The sequence below is a fragment of the Protomyctophum bolini genome, assembly GCF_963924005.1.
Source record: "Protomyctophum bolini genome assembly, chromosome: 22".
Classification (NCBI taxonomy): Eukaryota; Metazoa; Chordata; class Actinopteri; order Myctophiformes; family Myctophidae; genus Protomyctophum; species Protomyctophum bolini.
The window spans coordinates 10,172,985-10,185,783 of record NC_137883.1 but is presented as its reverse complement, the minus strand read 5'-3'; the positions used below and the strand labels follow the sequence as shown (position 1 = coordinate 10,185,783).

General features: G+C 44.3%; 1 protein-coding gene across 1 annotated transcript; it reads right to left on the bottom strand.

Annotated features, from left to right (window-relative positions):
* Positions 1 to 11,527: 11,527 nt before the first annotated feature.
* LOC308309610 (m7GpppN-mRNA hydrolase-like) lies at positions 11,528 to 12,466 on the bottom strand (the record flags this gene model as incomplete). Its single annotated transcript, XM_080755519.1, has 1 exon — positions 11,528 to 12,466. The coding sequence occupies one exon, from the start codon at positions 12,464 to 12,466 to the stop codon at positions 11,528 to 11,530; it is 939 nt and encodes a 312-aa protein (XP_080611645.1).
* Between the last annotated feature and the right edge of the window lie 333 nt (positions 12,467 to 12,799).

Genomic DNA, 12,799 nt, shown 5'->3' with positions numbered 1-12,799 from the left:
AGGAATGTACCTCCCGTAATCCCATAATACTCTTCTTTTATATCGTCTGCAGGCAAAACACATTGTAGCATGTTTAAATCTGTGTTTGTTTGTAGGGTTAAGACGTGTCCCAACCGTACTGTAGTTGGAAGTTCTGGGAGCAGCGGAGGGTGGCACAAAAAAGCACCTTACTGTGTAGGTTGTATGGGGGCTTTGACAAACCTGTGCTGCCGTATCTTCCCTAGGGTTATTATGGCAGCTGGCCAATCAACGCAAGCTAAAGCCAAATCTTCCCTTGGGGTTAAAACAGCAGCCGACCAGTCAGTTCAGAATGTGGTGGGACTTTAGCTGGACTGTCACCACGAGCGACCTCGTTACTTATACTTCGCTGACCCGGGGCAGGTCCCTGGTGTCTGTACTTGGCCCACTCCTTTTTGCCCCTCTACACCAAATCGCTTCACCAAAAATAGCTCATCTACAAGCTTGTGATGCGTTTTGAGCTTGTAGACGGAGCTCATCCCCGCAGAGGGATGCTAGGCGGGCACACGTGAAGAACTTACCATGGCTGACACTGTTTGCCGTGGATGGATGGTTATGGTTTGATAGAAGTCAAGTCACGGGCGCAAAACATGGTGCAGTGATCTTCAACAGTTCACAGAATGGTGACGGGCCTACAGCGCCAGAAGCACACACCTGGTCCGAACCAAGTAAGCCAACTCTCTCCCCACACTATCAGGGAACCCCAGCAATAGGCATGTTAATAACAAATTATCACACCTCACATTATCCAATCAGCTCAGCTTGATAAGCCTGCCCTTGGGCGGACAGCCTCTGCAAAGTGGTAAGTAGCCGGCTCACATCCACATTAAAGTGCATCATGGCAGGGAGGGGATAGTTTGGTTTGATGACTCAATGAGCACAGTTTGCCAGAGGCACCGATATCTGTCCGTCTTTCTCCCTCTCTCTTTCTGGCTACCACCCTCACTCCAGTTTATGTATATCTGCCTCGCTTTACTCCTCTTTCGTGAACTCACCCTCTCTCTCTCTCTCTCTCTCTCTGAACTTTGTGTGCCCTCATATTATATGCACCCACAAATATTACATGGTTTGCCACAGCCAGTTTAGAGCTGTTCCTAAAACCAGGAAGTCAAAACAGTGACTTAAGCCAAGAGGATATCTGTCAGCATAAACGCATGCACATGAATGAGCACGCGTGCCTGTGTATCCATACATAATGTGGGCGCATAGTTACGCACAGACGCACGCACATGCACAGATTAGCTGTTGTTAACTAAGTAGGAATGTCTGGACTGCAGATATGATGGAGAGGAGATGGCTGTTTCCATCCTGAAGGGTTTTCATTTCACTGCATTACAACTTGCTCACATACTGTCGCAGCGAGAGTTAAGCACAGTAAAATCGTGAGTGTTAATGTAACTCTCCAAGTTAATTATACACTCTGGATGTTATTGCAAGGAAAGAATGTCTCACATTTATTTGCAGCTATGCTGGGCTGGCAACAACAGAAGCTTTTCAGGTGTAGGTATTTATTTTGAGTTGATTACATCATGTGCTCTTAGAGAGAGTTCAAACATGCTCCTACGATGGCTCTATGCCAAAACACATCAGCACGTATTTTCTTGTTTCTGAAAATCTTCCAACAATAAGGACGACATTTTAGGTGATCTTTGTTATCTTGTTTAGCTAATTCTTGGATACTTTGTTCCTGAATACTTTCCCCCCCATCGTTTTGGAGAATTTTTTTGTGGCAGAGCACCAGCCAAAAGAGAAGCACACCTGTTCCTCCTACAATCCAACAGAAACGTTTCCTTCACTCAGTCGCTTTTTATGGTGTATTGAAGCCTGCAGTTCACCTCCTGCATGGAGAACAATGGGTTTGCGTTAAACAAGATATTTCATGTAGAGGTAAAAAAAACCGTATACAGTATAGGGTTTAAGTCGTTAAAAGATGACGTTGTATTCATTAAAATAAGATCTGGTTTGCAGCTCTAAGTGCCAATGGGTGGGATAGATACTCATGGGGAAGTGAGGTAATTCTGCATCTGTAACGACACCTAAAATAACCCCTGGATCCTTCTTTTTATGTATTCCTCCCCAACCTCACTCTGTCTCATCCTTTTGCTCAGCCAGACTGAAGAGAGTGCCACAAGATGCACTATGTATACTCTACTGTAACATCCCCAAACCCATTACACACACACACGCACACATGCACACACACACACGTCACCTCCGTTCCCAATAAGCAGCTTTGGGTCCGAGACCAGCTGGGCTTCGTTTGGCGGTTGCTGCTAGGAATTCTGGGAATGTAATACATTGTGGAATGCCATGAGGAGATGTGATGTGACATTTCGTTGCACATTAGACCCCAACACAATGAGATGGCTACATTAATTAGGATGTCGGGCCTCATCTCTCTTGGGGGGTGGGGGTGGCCTATTGCACATTTTAGTTTAGTGTAGCATCAAAGTGGGTCGGGCTTCGGGTTGTCGAACCTTGGCTGGATTGCAAACCTCTACCAACCCGGGTTTAGTGGAACTATAGTCAGCATTATTGTGATAGAAGGACATGTGACACTGAAAAGAACAACAAGAGGGGTGACAGTAGCTGAGTGGGTAGAATTTGAAAGGTCGGGGTCGGGGAATCGAAAGGTCACCGGTTCCCCCCCCCCCCCCCACAATCTATGTGTCGAAATGCCCCCGAGCTAAACACTTAACCCCTAACTGCTGGCACCCAGCCAGCCACTGCTCCAGTCCTAATCCTAATTGGATGGTTAAATGCAGAGGACAAATTCTACACACAGTACAAATTATCTGTAGTAAATACAAGTTAACTACCTATATACTATTATTATTATGAATAAAATAACATCAATACTTTCAGTTTCTCGATCACAAATCATGCACAGAAGCAAGAGATAAACACGATGGTCAGTATTGTTCATTATACATACAGTATAATGTACAGTAGCTTCAGAATCAAGGGTTCTACGAAAGTTCAACATATTTATTTATTTAGACGGCACATCGCTTTGAACCACATGAACTCTGGTGTAAGCGGCTTCGCATGCTGCCATTATTCAAGTTGTGAGCTTGCTGGCTATTTTCCACCTGGGGGACCCTGGTCAACTAAGAGGGTGTTAGCTGTTAAGTATAAGCGATTAATGTTTCATATTTTTAATAACTTATAAATAATCTTATTACTAAGGAAGTGACTAGCTAACAAAGTTCAAACCCCACACCCCCCACACACACCCACCCCAACTCTCTGTCAGCTTAGCTAGCCTCTATTTGGCCCCCTCTGCATGGATAACTGGTTTGGGGTTTATATAAAATAGGAAATCCAACACAAAATGCACACACACTTCCACGGAGAACAGAAAAATACACGGTTGCACCAAAATAGACACGCACGGGCGTGTGCGCGCATGCAAACATACACGTACAACCCCCCCCCCCCCCCAAGGCATCGTTAAGCCCTGCTTAGCAGCTCAGTGAGGCTGGCAGGCAGGACAGCTGATATTCTCTCTCTGTTCTGGCTGCTCCCCTCTGCAGTCTGCTCCAAATCCAGCGCTCCTCTCCTTCTCAAAATGCTCCCTGGCTCCCAAATCAGGACCTATAGAATCTATACTTTGTGCTGCAGAAGAGAGGAAGCCCGCTGAGGGGAAACTCATGCATTCTGAATGCATGCAGGCGGTGGAGGTTTGGGCAGAGGTTTCCTACAGCCTGAGGACTTGAGTTCAACCCTGTGTAGTCTAAAACTATGTGATTTCACTTGGATGATGTGTGGGTGTGCTTATCTGTGTCTACGCTACTGTGCGTGTGTGAGTGTGTGTGTGTGTGTGTGTGTGTGTGTGTGTGTGTGTGTGTGTGTGTGTGTGTGTGTGTGTGTGTGTGTGTGTGTACACAGTGCATGTGCATGCACTTGTGGGTGGACACTGAACGGTGGGTGGACCTGGGGTGGGGGTCCCAAACTTAACATGCCCATATGGAAACAACTTTAAACTCGTGATTTAAACTAGAATAGAGTAGGTTATATACTGTATACCGTAAGGCTGCAAATATGTGATTATTCTATTGATTGCTTTTTCAATTAAATAATCCGGAATCGCATTTTGTATGTAACGAATCAACGCAATTAAAAAGGTCAAAATGGATTAGTCTGATTAATCACTATTTTCTACGTACCATCTACAAGCTCACAGTGTGTCACACTCACAATGTGTCACGTTGGACAATTAACAGTTTCACTCTTAACTTGCATTATGTTTCAGCATGTTATGTGGTTATAATAACATAACACCTGTCACTGTTCTAGTGCTGCACCTTATTTTCTTCACTTGCTGCTATTCTTAACCTGCACCTCGTGTCTAGCATGTACAAGTATATACACCTGATACTACTGTAGTGTACAGTATGTATGCCTTACGTATGTATAGCTAGAGCTTAGATTTTCGTGTTTTCTACCTCGTGATTTTTCTCCTTGCTATTTCCTCTATATGTCCTCCCATTTCTGAAAGCTACAAAATGATGGAGCTTGCACAAAACAACATACAATTCTTTACGGCCGTAAACCCATGCGATGTGACAGATTCTGAATCTGATGTGCACCTACAGTACAGTACTCTGTGTGTGTGTTCTTGTGTGTTTGCATCTACTGTGTGTCACAGAAAGACTTGCGTAACGGCCACACTCCTGCATAGGCAAAGTGCATATCGGTTTCAATATTTTGTAATATTTGAGCGTTAAGTTTTCCATGACTTTAGTTAATTAAATAACATTTTATTTGAGCTATTTTCATATGAATCTTTATCCTAACTCATCTCATCTGGTCTTATCTCAACTTAAGTTTCCTTTTCATCTTACATTGAGCCTTGTGATATGAGCTTGTACCTATAAACTCCTTTAATGTGATATTATTATAATAATTTATATGAATAAGAATTCTGAATTTTTGCTTATCTTCACTGCACTTAGTTAGATACCTGGGACATTGAATTTAATTAATATGGGACAAAATCCCGCGAGAGCCTTGTCCTCCCTTCAGTTTCCTACTATCTATCTCTCTATACTGTCTCCCTCTGAGCTTTCCTACTGTACAGTGCCTGTCCCACCTACACTGTACTGTGCCTGTCTCACCTACAGTACACAGTCAAACTGTACTGTGACTGTCCCACCTACACGGTCTCCCTCTGAGCTGTCCTACTGTCTGCCTCTCCCACACCGTCTCCCTCTCTCCTACTGCTCCTATGATGTAGATTGTAGAAGACGAAGACAAACTCTGTTGAAAAGAAGGATCAATCCAGGGGCTTAATGTAAATAGGCTTCCTATAGCGTATGTTTATCCCCCAATAGACCTGATTATCATAAGTGATAAGAGAGATCATATTGAATAGATATTCTATTCATCTACATAAGTCCTTCACTCATTCCATTGTGCTACATGGGCTAAATCTATTTTTTCTTTTTTTATCTTGTTAAAAGTTTTTTAGTTTGAGCATATTATGAGAAACCTCATAGTATGTAAACATGATCAATATCACGCATTCAGATAAAATGTTTGCTTCTTTAAAAGGTAAACTTGATAAGGTCAAGGATATGCTTGTTAGTTATTATTTTGAGATCTTACAATATTGCTTGTTTTTGAGTCATGAAATAAAGATGACCATGGCCATTCATGGCATTGTTTATTGCCAGCTACGTCCACAATCTTAACATTTTCCGGTTAATGGCTTAATTTTTAGACTTAGTGTTTGCTCATATTAAACATTACTGAACATCTATCTAAATAGCCGAATCAATGTTTGATTAACTTCGTTGCCCAGTTTTATCATGACATTTAAGTTTTGTCTGTAGATCAAGCTTTTTAACTGTTTTTGACTAGATGTTTCAAATTATACCACACTTTAAAAACCTAACCTAGGCTATACCTTTAACCAAATACATATGTTAGGGTTAATTACTTTTGGATGAAGAAAGCAGGAACCGGCCGGGCACATGAAAGGTCTCAGGCACATGGCGTTGCAACTGTACCAACAGGAAGTAATAGTTGGATGCTGAGCAGAGCCAGAACATAGCCAGAACAACAGTGGAGCGGTGGAAGTCAGAGAGAGCTGAGCTGTCGTTTGGAAAACGGTCTGGCAAGCCGCTGGGCGAGACAGGCAGGGGAGGCAGGCTGGCAAGCCACTGGGCGAGACAGACAGACAGGCAGGCCGGCAGGCCACAGAGCGAGGCAGGCAGGCAAGCAGAGACAATAACTGGAAGTAAACCATGTTGGCGAACTGAACGATGTGGCGAAAAGAGGGAATATAATTTAACTACAGGAGCTTGATGAGTGGATGAGTCGCAGGTTTGCAAGATTGGCAGCAAGAGGGGAACAGAGTGTCACACACGGAGAGACACACAGAGAGAGAGAGAGAGAGAGAGAGAGAGAGACAGACAGAGAGAGAGAGAGACAGACAGAGAGAGAGGCAGACAAACAGACAGACAGACAGACAGACAGTGCTAAACTGCAGTCAGTGCATGGGGTAGCACAGGCTACAGCTGACCCATAATAACAATATTATTTATAAATAAGGAAAAGTAATGATGAATATGTCAGCCGTTACCTGATAATAACAATTCCTGTTGATTAACTTATTAAACAGCCAGCACAATCTAATAGGTTCACGCAGGGGGGCATGACAGGGGGCTCTTTGAGTGGTCACTGTTTCCGTAATAGCGTGATGATTTTTGCATACATAATTGTCTTCACCAGGCAGAGAGGCCGGCCGGGAAGCGAAGACAATTATGGTTTTTGAGGGGCCTCTATAGACGAGGAGCGGTGCCCTGTAGGCCAGGTGTAGGCAATCAATACTGAGGTGTCAAGCTGCGCTTAATGGTACACCTCAGCTATGGCTGCGTCCAGGGCACCCTTCTGTGGATTCGTCTATAGAGAATAGCATGACAGTGTGCGATAGTGTGAAAAGGAAAGCTATGATGCATACTGCTCAACTATGGAATTCAGCAATAGCAGTGATGTATGAGAGAACCGTATACCTGCTTTGTCCAGAGCACTGATGGACCAACTAAAGGATTTCAGATAACTACAGGCATCCTTCGGGGTGACACACTTGCTCCTTTTCTCTTTGTCACAGTCGTCGACTATTATGTCCTCATACCAGGAGACCAACTCCTCTTTTATCATTCTTTTGTCAGCAACCAAATTGGGAGTCATGCTGAATGCCAAGAAGACAGAATGCCTGCTTCTGAATGAAAACTCAGATCTCCGAATGAGATCTCTAGCCATCCGTTCCATTAACGGCAGTGACATCAGCTGGTTGCAAAGTTACATCCAATATCAGTCAGATTTAAGTGCTTGGCTCTTTTTGTAACCACCGCGCTCTGACTTCTGGTGTGCCATCCTCTGTCTGAGATCAACAATATTATATAAACAAAGGTATAGGTGTTTTAACTTTTAATGTAGAAAATAAAAAGAGCTAAAACTCACCCCATGCCACTGTGAACCTGATCTCAGAGGATGACGCATTACTTTAAGAGCTACCAAGAATAAGATCTAACCTGACTCGGCCAGATTGAGGAAGCTTGCTTCAAACTCGTTTCACAAACTACTTCCATCTGGGACCACTGTCTGTAGCCCAAAAGAAAGCGGGCCCTTTTTTCTCTCCTTCAAGTTACTTGGAAGGTGATTGGCAGATCCCGCCCATAGCTGCCACTGGTTTGGGTCATCGCCAGAAGGATCGTATTGGCGGAATATACACAACACAAGACTTCTAAAGGCATATCCAGAACGTACTAAAGCTCAGGTTTATGGCGGCATCCTCCCAACTCGGTTGTTGCAATGATGCCTCAAATGAGCCTTCTCTTCTGCCCAATGAGAGAAATGATGATGACAAGAGCACTACTTCCACTCAATGCACTTGGGCAGGTGCTCGGGCACTGGCTGGCCTGGCTCCTACTGTATATGTGAATGTGCCTGGTCATGTATACCATTATCATAATAATCAATGGGCTTATGAAATACATGTCCCTGGAGTCCAGAGTCGCCCACGGATCTATACTGGGCCCTATCCTTTCCCCCCCCCACTACACATTAGCGGAAAATTAAATAGCCAATCTACAAGCTTGTTGTGAGATGAGCATTTAGATCTACTGCATCTGCCAAATATTCACTCCAGAATAGGGATAATAGGGAAGAAAGGGTTCATGTGGTTTGCCCTCAACATTGCCGATGTCTTCCACTTTGTTGCTGATGAAGAAGCCTTAAGTGTGATTGAAAGTAAATTAATGTGTTTATGAGGTTTATTTATGCGTGTGGTTATTGATGTAACAAAAAGGAAAGAAGATAACAGTGAGGCCACTGCCAGGGACTTTTAGAGTTGACATAAAACACACATCCCCCACCGTGCTCCAGCCCCATGCCTCATCAACCCCCCTCTTCACTCCACAATCAGCCATCTCCCTCAATCAGTTGCATCCTCCCTTCTCCTTCCCTTCCCTTCCAATTCGATCCTCTCCTCTCTCCTCTCCTCTCCTCTAGTGTGAATCCTTTCCTCTATCTGTTCTCCTATCCAGCCCACTCCCCTCCTCCCCTCTTCCCCTCAGGCCTTCTTTCCCCAAATCCGTCCCTGTGCTCTTACTTTTCGCAAATTACCTCTTTCACCTTTCATGCAGTTTGTAGCTTGCACAAACTCTGCTCATCTAGTCTCCTCTCTATCTCCCCTCTCTGTCTCGCACACGCACGCACTCACACACACACACACACACACACACACACACACACACACACACACACACACACACACACACACACACACACACACACACACACACACACACACACACACACACACACACACACACACACACACACACACACACACACACACACACACACACACACACACACACACACACACACACACACCAGCTTTTTTATGAGGTCACACCCTAGGGGTCCAGGACAATCTAATCAAATGTTTGTCTGATTCAATGATGGTAGCAAAAGGACACGTTTGCATCTCTCTCTCTCTCTCTCTCTCTCTCTCTCTACCCCCCTCTCTCACTGTGTCTGTGTGGTTCTTTTACGTTCTCTTTTTCTCCCCAATTTACTCATGCTAATTCTCCTTGAACAAGGACCAGTACTACACAGTCCCTGCATGCTGCTAACCCCCATGTTGTCCTGTGGAGGGTGTAGATAACCACATGTCTACTCTGACACACACACAGGGAGGTAGTCAGTCGCCAGCCACTTATTTTCGCCTCACCTGAGGTGTTTCACTGGGAGGGCTAACGTGCAGAACGACATACTATATGCCCTCTCCCAGTTCCGCTCCCTGCAATGTTGTGAGATTGTAGACGTGCTCTTTTTTCACACTGGAATGGTCAAGAGGTGCACGCACATCCACACATCTCAACGGGTGCAGGATCCAAAAGAATAACTAAGAAAGGAAAGAGGAGATCCGCACGGCGTTTTAAAAGCTCCCAAGACTATTTATTGATCGATGGTGTTGCGGATCTCCTCTTTCCGTTCTCTTTTCACACTGGTGCACCGGTCAATAAGAATATGATTAATAGATTTTTTTGGGGATACATATTTCATGTTAACTTTCAATATTAATCTCATATAATAAAATATATATTAGTTGCGCGATACACTCATGTCAGGGGTTGCCAGGTTTGTTTGTTGAAATAAATTATGGCTTTAGCATAAAAATTATTGTGAATTATGGCTTAACCTTAGGCTTCCTTAAAGTTCAGAAATGATTTGCCAATCGGTTTAGGACTAAGTAAAGAGATACGTATTACAGTATACTCTTTAAATGCACCTTTTTTTTAAATTTGGTTTAGTTTGGTTCAGTTCGGAATCGGAGATGCAATGCAAAAGCAGCCATTTGATGTTCTCCTTTGTGACGGGGAGAAAGCAGCAGTGCAACGACAGGATAAAGGAGGATGTATAGATGGCGCCGACAGTGCTGCTGAGTGCCCACGGGCACAGATGGCACTGTGTCTGTGTGCTGCCTGCCAGGAGAGGGCTGGCACAGCTGGCCGACACTGCAGAGGCTCTCAAGCAGCTTGTACTTATAGTAGGCTTGCTGGACCATCAGAGAAACGAGAAAACCCGCGGTCTATACTCTGGGTCATCATGCTGTCAAATGTAACTTTTCTCGCATTGGAGAAGGTGACTTTTAGTACACTGAAAAACAACTGTGATGCAACAGCTTGTGGTACGTTTGCTTAGCTGGACCCCCACGTTGATGGAATCCTAATCTTCTTTAGTTGGTTGTGTCCAGAGTAATCTGTTCAGAGAGTGGCTTTGATCTCGCAGCAAAGTGGGCTATAGTTCCAAACATTGCTCCTATGGCTGGAACTATCCCATCGAGATAGAGTGAGCACTTCCGCATTCAATTGTTACAATGGGAGTCAACGCTATAGTGTCGCTTCTCTCTTACTAGATTACTCTGGTTGTGTCTAACTATGGGGAATTTTTTATGCAACAGAAAACTGCTATACTACTCATATACAGTAGGTGTAACAGTGGTGCTCTCCAGCAACATTCACTTGTTTGACTTACTGGGCATCAAATAAACTATAGGGGTTCCCAAACTTCAGAGATCCACATTAATCACTTGAGCCCTATTAAAAAAAAATCACACCTGTGTGAACTGAGTGGTGCAACTCCCCTCTCTCTCTCCCCCCCCCCCCCCCCTCCTCTCTCTCTCTCTCATTAGCAGGCAACAGTGCAGCACTATCTCTCTCTGTCTGTTTCTGGCACAACAGCGCTCCTACTGGTACTCATAGTCATACCACTGGTGCTCATAGTCACATAGGTGGTCACATAGGTAGGTGAAAACGGACATTGCTGTTCCTTGGAGTGGTTGCACCACAAAAAAATAGTGAGAACATCAATAAGCTCAACACATCACGAGCCTCTAACTGCTCCCGATGAGCAGAATGGTGCCTTCCTTGCACAGCCATTGGTGTGTGAATGTGTGTATGAATGTAATAGGCTAAAAGCGCTTTGGATAAAAAGTCTATATAAATGCAACATTTACCACTTTACCATGTATCTGTATTGCAGTAGTGTGTGATCACAATAGCAGGACAGGGTTGTCCTGAGGTCAATATTAATAATGAAGCCCCTTCATAATACATTAGCCTAGCCATCTGTTAGCCAAATGAGGTGTTTTGTACAAGCTGGAGTTAGATTTTACAGATAAATGCAGTGCTCTGATAAATGCAGTGCTCCTACAATACCTTGTAATTCGTCTGACTATAGTCTCTCTCTCGCCTCACAGAAATGATGAAACCGGTCATATTCTCTTCGTCATAAATTATTTTGTTTTATTTCAAATATACTATTTATAATTTATATTTCTATATATTTTATATTTTTTTATAATGATTTTGTGCATTGTATTGATGTTGTCACTGTCAGTTTGCACAGTATTGCAGACCAACATCACACCAACATCTCACTGCTTGTACATGTGTACGTGTGAGTTATAAATAAACCCCCTCTTGATTCTTTAGGTATACATGTATATAAATGAAGATGAAAAAACCTCTGGAGCAAAAGCTTCCAGAATGGCTTCCCAGTCAAAGGTGAAGTTGAGGAATGGTTTAGACAAGGCCCGAGGCTCACAGTCACAGTTGCGTGGAACGTTGCCATTGGAAGCAAAATACTCGCCAGCGTCCATGGTGGACGTCGGTCCATTCAACTCGGCTATCCATTTTCGGAGCGGCGCCACAAATGGAATGGCCGTTAAGAACTTGTTGGGGGCCAATCCGAGCTTGAACTTAGGAGTCCTGTCGCTTCTGTCACAAGGCAGCTGCTCGACCGGAAACCACTTGATGTCACTGATCTCCTGCCTGATTTGGGGGCTGAACTTGGTATCACTGGAGACTCCAGGTATGATGTACAACCCGGTCAGCTGGTCCTTGCCTGCAGAATTTGTGAAGACATTATTGAGCTTGAGCTCAATGTACATGTCTTTAGAGAGACGATCTGTGATGTCGAAGCCGGTTTCCTCCAAAACCTCTCGCACAGCACAGTCACGAGGTGCCTCATCTTCGTTAACTTTGCCCTTTGGGAAGCCCCACCCCGACTTTTCGAAGTAACCATGAACCAGCAGCACATGTTCTAGAGCCTCGTCTAGAATAATTGCGCCATAGGTCGGGATGCCCATCTTATATTCCTTCCACTCCTCGATGACATTATGGACATCTTCCCCATCAGGGAGCAGGAATGGACAGTGTTTGAAAACAGCCACGGCAAAGTCCCTGATCCCGCACTGAGGTGAACCCAGGTTTTTCTGCATGAAGTCCAGGTAGAACCAGTGGGCTAGTTCGATGTGGAAGCAGAGCCGGATGACATTGTCCCTCTCCTCACTGGGTATGTGGAGGAGGAATCTACTGCAGAGGTCATCAAGAACCCAAGAAGGGATCTCGACCTGCTTGGTTTCCATGAGTGGATTTGAAAACAGCGGCAGGACCACAGGCAACAGTAGCAGTTAACAATAGCAGTCAACAGTAGGAGCAGCAGAAATCATAGAGGCATGCATGAACCAATATGGTGCATTTGATTTTTTTTTACCAGCTGCTTTAGCTGCTGGTTAAACACAGCTCATGAAATGTAGACGACCTAGTTTAATAAAACTTTCAATGATTATGCAATATTTTATAAAACAAATGCACTGAAGTGCGTAGAGTGACATCACCAGCCCAGACTGATTATGGAGATTGCTGCATGCTGCAGTGACGTCACAGAGTGGCCTCAAACAACTCATAGCGCGCTGATA